The sequence below is a fragment of the Bactrocera tryoni genome, unplaced genomic scaffold (assembly GCF_016617805.1).
Source record: "Bactrocera tryoni isolate S06 unplaced genomic scaffold, CSIRO_BtryS06_freeze2 scaffold_25, whole genome shotgun sequence".
Lineage (NCBI taxonomy): Eukaryota > Metazoa > Arthropoda > Insecta > Diptera > Tephritidae > Bactrocera > Bactrocera tryoni.
Genome location: NW_024395977.1, coordinates 16,285,705 through 16,300,038, shown reverse-complemented (window position 1 = coordinate 16,300,038; position 14,334 = coordinate 16,285,705). Strand labels below are relative to the sequence as shown.

The window sequence follows — 14,334 nt, the reverse complement described above, 5'->3', positions numbered from 1 at the left end:
TTGACACCTCCTCATGAGCAGCAGTCACAATGGCATCACCAGAGGCAAGAACTCGACGTTGATTGTCGGCGTCTTTCTCTTCGTCACCGAACAAATTTTCGCCGCTCTGTTCCGAAGCGACAAAGTCAACTTCAGTGAAAATTTGCGGGTTGAACGGGTAGATGCCAGTTGTTCGGAAGCCGGATTTGATGGTTTTCGGCGTTAACATAACATCGAGGCACTGATCGACAAGGAGCGGCACATGATGCAGATCGAAAGTGACACCAATGTTGGACTTTTCCATGCATCATGCTTCACGGTCATCATGCCTTTAAATGGTGCAAATACCGCAACATCTAGCGGCTGCATTTTGTGCGTGCATTTCGGCGGAAAAGACAGCAACGTGATGCCATGATCCAACGCCAAATCTATCGCCTCGATCGATAAATGCGAACCGTGGTTGTCCAGCAGCAACATGGTTGGCGAATCGGCATTAGCACCGGTGTGCTTGATAAATGACGCATGAATTGAGGGAATACGTCAGAGTTCATGTAACCAGAACCGTTCGCAACACCAACAGCGCCATGACTCGCATGAGTCATAAAAATCTCTTTCATGTTGACTCGGGGAAAGAGGAAGAATGGCGGTATAGACTGGCCACTAGCGCTGACGGCCAAAGCCAAAGACACATTGGTGCCTTTTTCGGCAGATGTTGATGAGCCGACCTGCTTTTGTCCTTTGCGCGCGATGGTTTTGACAGGTCTGGTTGGCACGGTCGGGCACCCGGTTTCATCCATGTTCCATATTCGGTGAGGTTCAAACGGCGTCTTACCGAGAACGGATGAAAGGTTGGCAAAGAATGCATCGACATTCTCTTTGTTGAATCGCTTCGCACGGCTCTGGCTTACTTGCTCTGGTGTTCGCAGTGACAAATTTTTGTGGCGTTTCATGAACGCCAACTGCCAATCCTTACTCGCCTGTTGATTGTCGTTCCATGGATCCGGATACGACGCGCCAACTTTCCGAGCAAATTCATACGCGAGCTTACGAAGCTCCATCAAACTAATTCCATAGTTGATGTCGCTGGCCTGGAGAATGTAGCTTATCAGCGCCTTCTCTTGTTCGATGTTGAAGATCTGAAATAAAAAAAAAATTATTTATTATTCGATGAAAGAAAAAGAAAGAAACCAGCAGAACTCACTGTTTTTGTGCCCATCGTCGTGCTTTCAGCCAGCAAATTCTTCATTACATCGGCATTGGCAGTAGTAACGTCGATGCTCGCACCATCAAATGCTGCAATATAACGCATCAGGTTGGTCCTCGGAATTTTGTGTGCCGTCGCAGATTGTCGAACGCTGTTGTGATGTATTTTCACCGACTTGATCGCCTCCAAAATGTTGTCGAAATCAACAATTTTCTCTTGTTTGGGATAGTACCGCGGCATAATGACTAAAAAAATTTTTCGGAGCACGAAACTATCAGGAAATGTTGAAAAACTATTGTGTTGTTGAAATTCTGCACGAAAATCACTTATACACGTCAAATATATGAAGTTAGCATGTCAAATGTAAAAAACTATGTGGCCGACATTCCCGTAATAGCTCATATTTGCAAAATGGCGGTGGATAATGAACACAATGTAAATTCGTGCAAAATTTCTTTTGTGTGTCGAAGGCTAAAGGCTCAACTAATATTATAAACATATTTACCTGGATGAATTTATTGGAAAATGTGAAAAAAATCAACTGTACACAGAGTTGAAAAAAAACTTTCGGAGTGTCGAATTTCTTTTTGTTGTCGCAGAGAGGTTATAACACGTGTTCACAGCTCGAGTGCTATATATCTACATAGAAACTGAGCTTAGTATGAGACGAGCCGATGACAGTTGGTTGCAGCTGTTAACCTAAATGCTAATTACCTTTGTACATATATTGAAACTCCAATTTGGCGAATTCCTAGCATTTATCTTGTTCCTTGTCACACAAGAACAAGCATAATTGCACATACTTTATTTAACGCATACTATGTGCACATAAAATCAACACGTATGTACAAAGGATATTGACCTAGTTTCAGTGCGCACTGATACAAGGGCATACAAATAAATCCGTAAAAAAAAAAAAATCGAAAATAAAAAAAGAGGGGGTTCGACAAACGAGATAAATACAAGCGATAAACGCATTATTATATTCTTTTGTGGAAATAAAAGCTCTTATTTTTTGAAAAGAGCGTTCGGTAACATATATATTTTACTCATCCAATTTTACGGAAATAACAACTCTTATTCATTAAAAAGAGTTTTCGGTAATATCTCTATTAAAAGAAGTTTTCTGAATGAGCACTGATTCAAAAGAATCTAAAGCAGAATTCTTATGAATTCCAAAAATGAGTACTGATGACAAAAGTCCATGTCCACCTGCAGAAGCTACACGCTCGAAGCAAGGTGGTACAAAGCAAAAAAGGGGGAAAGACATTTCGTATATGAAATCGGTACTAGAAATAAAAAATAAATCTATTGACAATTTTTGGACACGCCTCCAAGCTGCATACGACGCAATAGTAGAAACTGATGATTCAGATCTACCTGAAAATTTCAAATCCTCGGCTTACGCCAAATACGAAAATTGCTTAGACCGCTATGAAGACACAAAAGCAATGATATCAGATCAATTAAAACTTATGAAGCAACTGCACCTACTCCCCACAGTAGAGTAGAGTTACCACAATTGCAAGCCCAAGAGGCAAGTTCAGGCAATCATCTCAAAGTGCCAGCGTGTGATACGGAAATATTTCATGGAGGTTATGAACAATGGCCGTCCTTCCGGGACATGTTTACAGCCGTGTACATAAACCATTCAAATTATCACAAGCGCAAAAATTGTATCACCTCCGATACATAACTAAAGGTCAAGCAGGCGTAATAGTCAAGCAGTTCGCATTGAATGACGATAATTTTAATTTAGCTTGGGAAGCTTTAAGACAAAGATATGAAAATGAGAGAATATTAGTTGACAAGCAAGTAACGATACTTATGAACTTGCCTAAAATTCAAAGAGAAACCAGTGAAGAATTCATGAAACTAGAATCCACTGTTTCAAATTGTTTGTCGGTGCTATCGACACAAAATATTCCCACACACAATTGGGATCCTATTCTGGTAAACATATGTACCGCCGCATTACCAGAAAAATCGTTACTTTTGTGGGAGCAATCGCTCTCATCAAGAAGAAAATGCCCAACGTGGCAGCAAATGAAAGATTTCTTAACTACCCAATACGAAATTGCGGAAAGGGTAGACAAAAAAGTAGTCAGAACTAAAAACGTTCAACAAGACCTAAATCGAAGCTTCAATAGACCCCAAGCCGGAAGCAACAATCATTTAAACAGAAGCTTTTTCAAAACACAATCGTTCACATCTGAACAAAATAAATTCACGTCATGCGAACTATGTACTGGAGGGCATAAGTTAAAAGCTTGCGAGAAATTTAAAAAATTGAATGTCAATGAAAGGAACAACTTTGTCAGGTCAAAAAGACTCTGCACAAACTGCTTGTCCCACTCACACAATCTTAATACTTGCGAAAGCAAATTTAATTGCGTATATTGCCACAAAAGGCATCATTCTATGCCACATCTCAATAACTTTCCCAACACACCTCATTGCAGCGCTTTTTCAAAAAAAGCAACAGCAACTCCCGAAATAAAAACTCAAGAAAATTGCCAAAAGACACCATGTTGTTCAAAGGCATTAAAAACTCAAACGCTACACAGCGAAAATCATAGTAGAGTACTACTACCCACAGCAGTTGTCTCCATCGAACACCGAGGAGAACTGTTCAAACTAAGAGTCCTAATAGACCAAGGATCGCAACGATCATTCATAGCGTATAGGGCACAAAATAGGCTAAAACTGCCAACAAAACATGCGAACTATGAAATTACGGGAATGGGCGGACGAGTAGTACAAAACTCAAATAAAATCTGCCCCATTACCCTAATTTCCCCCCAAGCGGATAAGCGCATTCAAGCAAATGCTATTGTCTTACCGCAACTAACAAACATGCTCCCAAGCTATCAAATAAATAGCAAGCATTGGGACAAAATTTCACACCTGACTCTAGCAGATCCCAACTGCAACACGCCAGCTCAAATAGACATCCTAATAGGCAGCGACCTAATACCGCAAATCATATTAGAAGGTGTTGAAAAAATTTCGAAAACACTACTGGCGCAAAATACCATTTTCGGATGGGTCCTAAGTGGACTAGTTGCGGAACCAGTCACAGCAATGACAACTCAAGTTGAGGAAATCTCAAACGAGTACCTCAATTCACAATTGAGAAAATTTTGGGAGTTAGAAGAACTCCCCCCCATTTCAATTACAACACCAGAAGATCAGTATTGTGAAGACTTTTACAAAGCCACAACTACTCGATCAAATAATAGCCGGTATGTCGTACGACTACCACTGAAACAACAATTTCCAGACAAACTCGCCTTAGGTCACCCTTGCACCTCTGCAATACAGCAGTTTTTAAGTATGGAAAAAAACCTACTTAGAAAAGGTGAGCTCAGGTGATTATGATGGTGTCTTAGAAGAATACTTCTATTTAGACCACGTGGAGGAAGTAAGCCCATGTGAAAAAATCATAAGAGGCAAATATTACTCTTACTTCTTGCCACATCATGCAGTAGTAAAGCCTGACAAAAAAACAACAAAAGTCAGAGTTGTCTTCAATGCCTCAAGAACCACTAGCTCGGGGAATTCCCTAAATGACATTCTTTTTACGGGATCTACACTCCAACCAGATCTAATGCTCCTCATATTGAACTGGCGTATATACAAATACGTAATCAATGGGGATGTCGAAAAAATGTATCGACAAATACTCGTACATAAAGATGATCAAGATTTTCAGCGGATTATTTTTCCGAAAATCTGCCAATAGTTCACTGCGCGACTTAAAATTGAAAACAGTTACCTGGAATGCGATATCGGACCAGTTTTCATACACGACTGAGTCCATATCCGCATTATCCGCTATTACAAAACGCCATATTCTCTCTTCGGTGGCAAAACTTTTTGACCCCGCAGGATAGCTTTCGCCAATTATGATACAAGCGAAAAACTGATCCAAGAATTATGGCTAGACGGAACAGACTGGGACGAACAAGTGTAACCTCTTCGCTTAGAAAAATGGTCCCAGTTCGCTAATAATTTGAACGACATCTCGAAGATACAAATTCCACGGTGGGTAAACTATTCCCCCGAATACAAAGTGGAACTACACGGCTTCTGCGACGCCTCTGAAAAGGCATATTGTGCCACTATATATGTGCGTACACAAAGCGATGTCGCAACTACAAGCCACTTATTAGCGGCAAAAGCAAAAGTTGCGCCTCTAAAAACGCTAAGTCTCCCACGACTTGAACTCTGTGGCGCTCTGCTACTAGCAAAGCTAGCTTCAATGGTGCAGACCCACTTAAATATGGCGAAATATAGATTACATTTATGGTCCGATTCCGAGATAGTTCTAGCCTGGTTAGTGAAACCACCACATGCGTGGAAAACTTATATTTCTAACCGAACATTTGAAATACTTGACCTAGTAGGATCAGTCACTTGGCGTCACGTAGCCAGTGCTGACAGTCCTGCTGATCTAGGTACAAGAGGATGCAAACCTCTGCATCTCGCCACCTCCACCCTCTGGTGGAAGGGCCCGCGATGGTTAACAGAATCTCCCGATTCTTGGCCACAATCGCCCATGCGCAACATACTTGCCCCAGAAAGTCGTAAAATCGACACTTATCATGCAACACTGGATGACACTGACATCCTTGAACGATTTTCATCGTTCCCCCGAGCCCTCCGGGTAGTTGCCTACATGCTCAAGTTTTTAGAGCGGCTTAAACTTAAAGTTAAAGGAGCAACTTATTTCCATTGCGATAAATTGACGCACCAAGACTTACAAAAAGCAAAGGTCGCTCTTATCGCATCAACCCAAACGCGCTACTTCAGCCGCGATATAGAATTACTAAGAGAATCGAAGCCTATTGATAAAAAGAGCTCACTCTTAGTTCTAAACCCATTTCTAGATACGAAGGGTTTACTTCGTGCGAATGGTCGGCTTGCTAATTCAAGCCTAACGTACAATGAACGCCACCCTATAATTATACCTGAGAGGTGCCCATTCGCCGCCTTATTCATCGCATATATCCACATACTAATGCTCCATGCCGAACATCGCCTCATGCAACATATGGTTCGCCAAAAGTTATATATACCCCGACTTAAGCCCCAAATAAAAAAGTGCATTTTCATGTGCAAAATCTGCACTATGCATAAGCAGAAAATGCGATCGCAGATTATGGCAGCACTTCCACCTGAACGCTGCAATTTTGCTCTGCCTTTCACCACTACAGGTGTAGATTTTGCTGGGCCTTTTATGATAAAGGCAACCATGCTAAGGTCTCCTACCCTCATGAAAGGCTATGTGGCTGTTTTTGTTTGTTTCACGACAAAAGCAGTACACCTTGAGCTATGTACGAATCTGACGACGGAGGCTTTTCTGGCGGCTTTTGCTCGTTTTGTCGGACGACGAGGCTTCCCATCAAAAGTCATGAGCGATAATGGTAAAACATTTATCGGAGCCCAAAGAGCTACCGAAAAGACAAACTTGTGGACTTCACAAAACAAGTCTCGCCGGACATTGTCCAAAAATACACTCCCCAAGGTATCAATTGGCAGTTTATCCCCCCAAGCGCCCCTCATATGGGCGGATTATGGGAAGCAACTGTAAAAAGTTTCAAATCTCATTTTAAAAAAGATAGCTGGCAACCACAAATTTAATTATGAAGAATTCACGACACTGCTTAACTAAATTGAAGCCATTCTTAATTCACGGCCTCTCGCTGCACTTTCGCATGATCCCTCAGATTTTACTGCCCTCACGCAAGGACATTTTCTTAAAGGAGCGCCCATTTTGGCCACAACTGAGCCAGTCGTGGAGTCGCTTTCTTTATTAAAACGTTGGGAAAGAATTAAAATTCTCCATCATATCTTCAGTCGCCGATGGAAAGATGATTATTTAAAGGACCTCCACAGAAGGTAGCGGTGGAAAATGACAGAAAATGCGCCTAAACTTGGAGATGGTGTCTTAATCAATGACGATTGTCTCCCCCCTACCGAATGGCGGCTTGGCCACATAGAAAAGCTCTACTATGGCTCCGATGGTCACATTCGCATAGTCGATCTCCGTACACAATCGGGAACGCTGACCAGACCAACTCAAATTAGAATTATGCTTTTTTGCCAACCGCAAATGAAATCGAAAAAGTAACCGCAACAAATAAACAAGAAATTAACAAAAAAATATAATAATAAACTCACCCACTATAAATAAATACCCACCAAAACCAAAACCAAAAAAAACGAGTCGATCCACATGACGACTCAATCGTGCCACATCACGTGGTATCAACGCCCATATGATTATATACACAAATATATATGATAATTAACAATACTCTTTTCTTAACAGATTAATATGGACGCCGAGATGCCAATTGTGCCTACGCCCACTGTGCGTTCCGCCGTCACGGTTCCGCGCCCTAGAGCTACCCCAGTAGCAGCGCCGCGCACAACCATCGCTGCCGCACCTCACCGAGAAACTCCATCGGCTCCGCGCAGTAAGCCGCAAGCAATAGCTCCAGCGCAGCCACAGCGTCAATGCGTGCTGTGTCGACAACGACATCGGTTGCCACACTGTGGCATCTTCAAGGGGATGACACCTCAGCAACGCCAGCGGTCGCCCAGGCCCACGGTCATTGCTTGAATTGTCTGGCGCCTACCCATCTAACGCGCGAATGCACCACCGGGTATCAGTGCCAGGTTTGTATGGGTCACCATCACACGATGTTCCACCGCAGTACCGGACCCGACGTCTAACGTCATCATGCCCCTCGCGGCCGTACTGCCAGCTGACGACTCCCGCGACCGCAACCGCGAAGGCAAGCCTTCCCTTCGGAGGAGTCCGCGCCTGGCGCCATCATCACCATGCCACCCCGCATCGGAGGCGCCATCCTAGGCCGCACGCGCGTCGTAAGACAGGCCTCAGCAACGTTGCAACTCACTTCGCTTTCGATCTCATCAGCAACTCACTTCGCTTTCGATATTAGCAGCCACCAGTACGCGTGTGCGATCCATTTTGAACGGCGTTTTTTTCCATCCTCCAATTTAACATTTTTCATATCAAGTCGGCGTTACGCGGGTGCGAACATTTTTGAACGCCGTTTTTTCCATACTCCAGTTTCAACACCTTTTCATCCTGAGTCGGAATTACGCGTGTGTGAACATCTTTGAACGGCGTTTTTACCATCCTCCAGTTTCAACATTTTTTCATCCCGAGTCGGAAAGATCAACCGCTAATCACTTTACAAGCATGTTTTTTTAAAGTGAATTTTTCTTCATTGTTCATCCGGAGTCGGAATTGTCAACCGCTACTCATTTTACAAAGCATTTTTTAAAATTGTACATAAGCAAAATACAACCGCGATATTAGTACCTATACTAGTGCACGCATATGCACATTGAAGCAAATCCATTTTTCCAGTTTTTATAAAACCAAACTTGGTGGTCATCGAGAAGGTGAGTGCGCGTGAAGATTAAGGATTCGAAGTGCACTGCAAAAGGTGGGGTAGTGAAAAATACAGGTGGTTTGACGTCAATTCCATCCGCCGTTTATCAATTCTCGAAAGATGAACTCATCACGAATGTGCGGACATTGGCCAAATTATCGTAACTACGATTCCTTAAGTCCTCCTGCAATGTTAGCTGCCAAAAATACCGATGTTGTTGACATAAACTGGAGGATTCAAAGTCAAATTCCGGCACACGTGAGCTCATACAAATCGATCGATCGTTTTGACAATGAAGATGACGCAGTGAGTTATCTAGTGGAACTTCTAAATTCTTTGGAGAGGCTTGGTATGCCACCGCATCATTTGTGTCTCAAAGTTGAACGATGACAATCAACAGGACACAAGGATAGTCACATAGTGTGTGGCATAAATTTGGAAATGCCATGTTTTTCACACGGCCAGATATACGTGGCGTGCTCACGAGTTGGAAGACCATCTTTTCTGTACATTTACGCACCGGAACAGAAACCAAAAAATGTTGTGTATGAAGCTGCGTTATATTGAGAAAGAAGCAAGGAAGTGCTAAGTTCGGGAGTCACCGAACATTTTATACTCTCGCATGTTAAAGTGATAATCGAGATTTCATTATCCGTCATTTACATATTTTTCAAATACCGTATTTGTGTAACGTTTTATTCCGCTATCATCATTGGTTCCTAATGTATATATTATACAGAGAAGGCATCAGATGGAATTCAAAATAGCGTTACATTGGAAGAATGCGTGGTTGTAAACCGATTTCACCCATATTTCGTACATGTCATCAGGGTGTTAAGAACATATCATATAACGAATTTCATTGAAATCGGTTGAGTAGTTCCTCAGATATGGTTTTTGGTCCATAAGTGGGCGACGCCACACCCATTTTCAATTAAAAAAAAAACCTGGGTGCAGCTTCTTTCTGCCATTTCTTCCGTAAAATTTAGTGTTTCTGACGTTATTTCTTAGTCGGTTAACGCACTTTTAGTGATTTTTAAGATAACCTTTGTATGGGAGGTGAGCCTGGTTACTATCCGATTTCTTCCATTTTTGAACTGTATATGGAAAGGCCTGAAGGAAACGACTCTGCAGAGTTTGGTTGACATAGCTATAGTAGTTTCCGCGATATGTACAAACAACTTAGTAGGGGGCGGGGCCACGCCCACTTTTCCAAAAAAAATTACGTCCAAATATGCCCCTCCCCAATGCGATCCTTTGTGCCAAATTTCACTTTAATATCTTTATTTCTTCATCTTCTTCTTAATTGGCGTAGACACCACTTACGAGATTATAGCTGAGTTAACAACAGCGCGCCAGTCGTTTCTTTTTTTCGCTACGTGGCTCCAATTAAATATTCCAAGCGAAGCCAGGTCCTTCTCCACTTGGTCCTTCCAACGGAGTGGAGGTCTTCCTCTTCCTCTGCTTCCCCCGGCGGGAGTGTTTTCATCCATCCGGACAACATGACCTAGCCAGCGTAGCCACTGTCTTTTAATTCGCTGAACTATGTCAATGTCGTCATATATCTCGTACAGCTCATCGTTCCATCGAATGCGATATTCGCCGTGGCCAACGCGCAAAGGACCATAAATCTTTCGCAGAACTTTTCTCTCGAAAACTCGTAACGTCGACTCATCGGTTGCTGTCATCGTCCAAGCCTCTGCACCATATAGCAAGACGGGAATTATGAGCGACTTATAGAGTTTGGCTTTTGTTCGTCGAGAGAGGACTTCACTTTTCAATTGCCTACTCAGTCCGAAGTAGCACCAAGAGCAATCCTGCGTTGGATTTCTAGGCTGAAATTTTTGGTGGTGTTAATACTGGTTCCTAAATAGATGAAATTATTTACAACTTCAAAGTGAAGACTATCAACAGTGACGTGAGAGCCAAGTCGCGAGTGCGACGACTGTTTGTTTGATGACAGGAGATATTTCGTTTTGCCCTCGTTCACTGCCAGACCCATTTTCTGTGCTTCCTTGTCCACTCTGGAGAAAGCAGAACTAACGGGGCGGGTGTTGAGGCCAATGATATCAATATCATCGGCATATGCCAGCAGCTGTACACTCTTGTAGGAGATTTTACCTTCTCTATTTAGCTCTGCAGTTCGTATTCTTTTCTGCAGCAATATTTCGTTTGGTATAGAACTGCTCGGAGAGGTTCTTCCTGATCCTGGTGGAGCTTTTGGTGTTGCTCAACGTCAGTTTATACAGCCATATCAGTTTTGCGGGGATACCAAATTCAGACATCAGCGGCATAAAGGCAGCTCCTTTTCGTGCTGTCGAAAGCAGCTTTGAAATCGACGAAGAGGTGGTGTGTGTCGATTCTCCTTTCACGGGTCTTTTCCAAGATTTGGCGCATGGTGAATATCTGGTCGGTGGTTGATTTTCCAGGTCTGAAGCCACACTGATAAGGTCCAATCAGTTTGTTGACGGTGGGCTTTAATCTTTCACACAATACGCTCGATAGAACCTTATATGCGATGTTGAGGAGGCTAATCCCACGGTAGTTGGCGCAGATTGTGGGTCTCCTTTTTTATGGATTGGGCATAGCACCACTTAAATTCCAATCGTTGGGCATGCTTTTTTCGTCCGACCATATTTTACAAAAAGCTGATGCATGCTCCTTATCAGTTCTTCGCCGCCGTGTTTGAATAGCTCGGCCGGCAATCCGTCGGCCCCTGCCGCTTTGTTGTGCTTCAGGCGGGCAATTGCTATTCGAACTTCTTCATGGTCGGGTAATGGTACGTCTGCTCCATCGTCATCGATTGGGGAATCGGGTTCTCCTTCTCCTGGTGTTGTGCGTTCACTGCCATTCAGCAGGCTAGAGAAGGGTTCCCTCCATATTTTAAGTTTGCTCTGGGCATCGGTGACTAGATCACCTTTGGGGGTTCTACAAGAGTATGCTCCGGTTTTGAAACCTTCTGTAAGCCGCCGCATTTTTTCGTAGAATTTTCGAGCATTATCCCTTTCGGCCAGCTTATCGAGCTCTTCGTACTCACGCATTTCGGCCTCTTTCTTTTTCTGTCTGCAAATGCGTCTCGCTTCCCACTTCAATTCTCGGTATCTATCCCATCCCGCACGTGTTGTGGTCGATCGAAACGTTGCGAGGTAGGCAGTCTGTTTTCTCTCCGCTGCGACACGGCACTCATCGCCGTACCTGCTGTTCTTTTGCACTTTCCGAAAACCAAGGGTTTCGGTTGCTGCTGTGCGTAAGCAGTTTGAAATGCCGTCCCACAGTTCGCTTATACCGAATTGTTGACGAGTACTCTCAGAAAGCAGGAGTGAAAGCCGAGTAGAAAATTGTTCGGCTGTCTGTTGTGATTGCAGCTTCTCGACGTCGAACCTGTCTTGTGTTTGGTGGCGTGCGTTTTTTTCTACACAGAGGCGGTTGCGAATCTTGGCTGCGACAAGATAGTGGTCCGATACGATGTTAGGACCTCGGAGCGTACGCACCTCTAGAACACTGGAGACGTGTCTTCCGTCTATCACAACATGATCGATCTGGTTGGCGGAGACAGCCAGGTAGCTTGATGAATCTTTTTATGCTGGAATCTAGTACCACATATAACCATATTTCGGGCCCCGGCGAAGTCAATCAGCCTCAACCCATTTGGGGATGATTCGTCGTGTAGGCTGCATTTACCGACCGTAGTGCCAAGGATACCTACTTTGCCCACCCTGGCGTTAAAGTCGCCAAGCACGATTTTGACATCGTGGCCGGGGCAGCTCTCATAAGCGCGCTCCAAGCGCTCATAGAAGGCACACATCGTCCTTCTCTTCGGTCGGGGCGTGGGCGCAAATCAGCGATATGTTGAAGAACCTCGCTTTATTGCGGAGTGTGGCTAGACGTTCATTCACCGGAGTGAATGATAGTACTCGGCAACGGAGTCTCTCTCCCACCACGAATCCAACACCAAACTTGCGTTCCTTTATATGGCCACTGTAGTAAATGTCACAAGGACCTACTCGTCTCTGTCCTTGTCTCGTCCATCGCATTTCTTTTTCCCGAGGACATCAACCAGCTGGACAGCGGGACCTTACCAATTAAGGGTCCGGACATTCCAGGTGCATGCCCTTATATCGTAGTCCTTATTTCGTTTGCCATGGTCGTCATCAAAAGGGGGGTCTCTCATCCGAGGCAGTTGGTAATCTTTAATTGGAGGTGTTTCTTTTACGTGGCGGGTCCTAAACCCAGCGCACAACCCCATGTAGGGGATGTTTCGCCTTCTCACTTTAGCTCGCCTGTAAACGGATGTTTTCAGGCTATCCAGGGGATACTTGATCAAAGACCGGAAGTTGTGAGCTGCTTGAGCTATGTGTAAAAGAATCGTTTCTGGCCGCTCCCAAGTTAATGGCGATCAGAGAACTTTCCACACTTGCGTGAACTTCTACACATGACTCCATCCTCTTTTTTTATATCTTTATTTATGCCTTAGTTATGACACTTTATAGGTTTTGGGTTTTCGCCATTTTGTGGGCGTGGCAGTGGGCCGATTTTGCCCATCTTCGAACTTAACCTTCTTATGCAGCCAAGAAATACGTGTATCAAGTTTCATCATGATATCTCAATTTTTACTCAAGTTACAGCTTGCACGGACGAACAGACAGACATCCGGATTTCAACTCTACTCGTCACCCTGATCACTTTGGTATATATAACCCAATATCTGACTCTTTTAGCTTTAGGACTTACAAACAACCGTTATGTGAACAAAACTATAATACTCTCCTTAGTAATTTTGTTACGAGAGTATAAAAAAATTAAATAATAAATTTATCTTTGTTCTCATTTCGAAACACATAATTTCACGCAGGAAAACGGCTGCGGGGTCAGTTAGTTGAATTATAAAAACAAAAAAAAAAAAACAAGTAAGGAAGGGCTAAGTTCGGGTGTCACCGAACATCTTATACTCTCGCATGATAAAGTGATAATCGGGATTTCATTACCCGTCATTTACATATTTTTGAAATACCGTATTTGTGTAAAGTTTTATTCCGCTATCATCATTGGTTCATAATGTTTGTATATAGTATATTATACAGAGAAGGCATCAGATGGAATTCAAAATAGCGTTATATTGGAAGAAGGTGTGGTTGTAAACCGATTCCACCCATATTTTGTACATGTCATCAGGGTGTTAAGAAAATATTATATACCGAATTTCATTGAAATCGGTTGAGTAGTTCCTGAGATATGAATTTTGGTCCATTTTCAATTTAAAAACAAGTAAGGAAGGGCTACGTTCGAGTGTCACCGAACATTTTATACTCTCGCATGATAAAGTGATAATCGAGATACTGTTATTAGCAACTTTTTTGCGAGAGTATAAAAATGATGCCCTCTGAATTACATGAAAATGTCTGAGAGATTTACCGATATTTTCGGTGAAAAATTAGGTTATGTTAGGTTAGGCACTGAGTTCTTCGTGTTCGATATCAGGGACCTTGAAAAGTTATAGTCCGATCACGACAATTTTTCCACAAGGGTTACCTCAGCTCAAATACCATATTTGTGTAAAGTTTTATTCCGCTATCATCATTGGTTCCTAATGTATATATTATACAGAGAAGGCATCAGATGGAATTCAAAATAGCGTTATATTGGAAGAAGGCGTAGTTGTAAACCGATTTCACCCATATTTCTTACATGTCATATACCAAATTTCAGTGAAATCGGTCT

General features: G+C 43.0%; 1 protein-coding gene across 1 annotated transcript; it reads right to left on the bottom strand.

The window, feature by feature from the left end:
- Positions 1 to 407: 407 nt before the first annotated feature.
- LOC120780761 lies at positions 408 to 1,215 on the bottom strand. The gene is made up of 2 exons (XM_040113014.1): positions 1,181 to 1,215; positions 408 to 1,115 (listed from the first exon to the last, which is right to left on the bottom strand). The coding sequence occupies exons 1-2, from the start codon at positions 1,193 to 1,195 to the stop codon at positions 408 to 410; spliced, it is 723 nt and encodes a 240-aa protein (XP_039968948.1). The 5' UTR covers positions 1,196 to 1,215.
- Between the last annotated feature and the right edge of the window lie 13,119 nt (positions 1,216 to 14,334).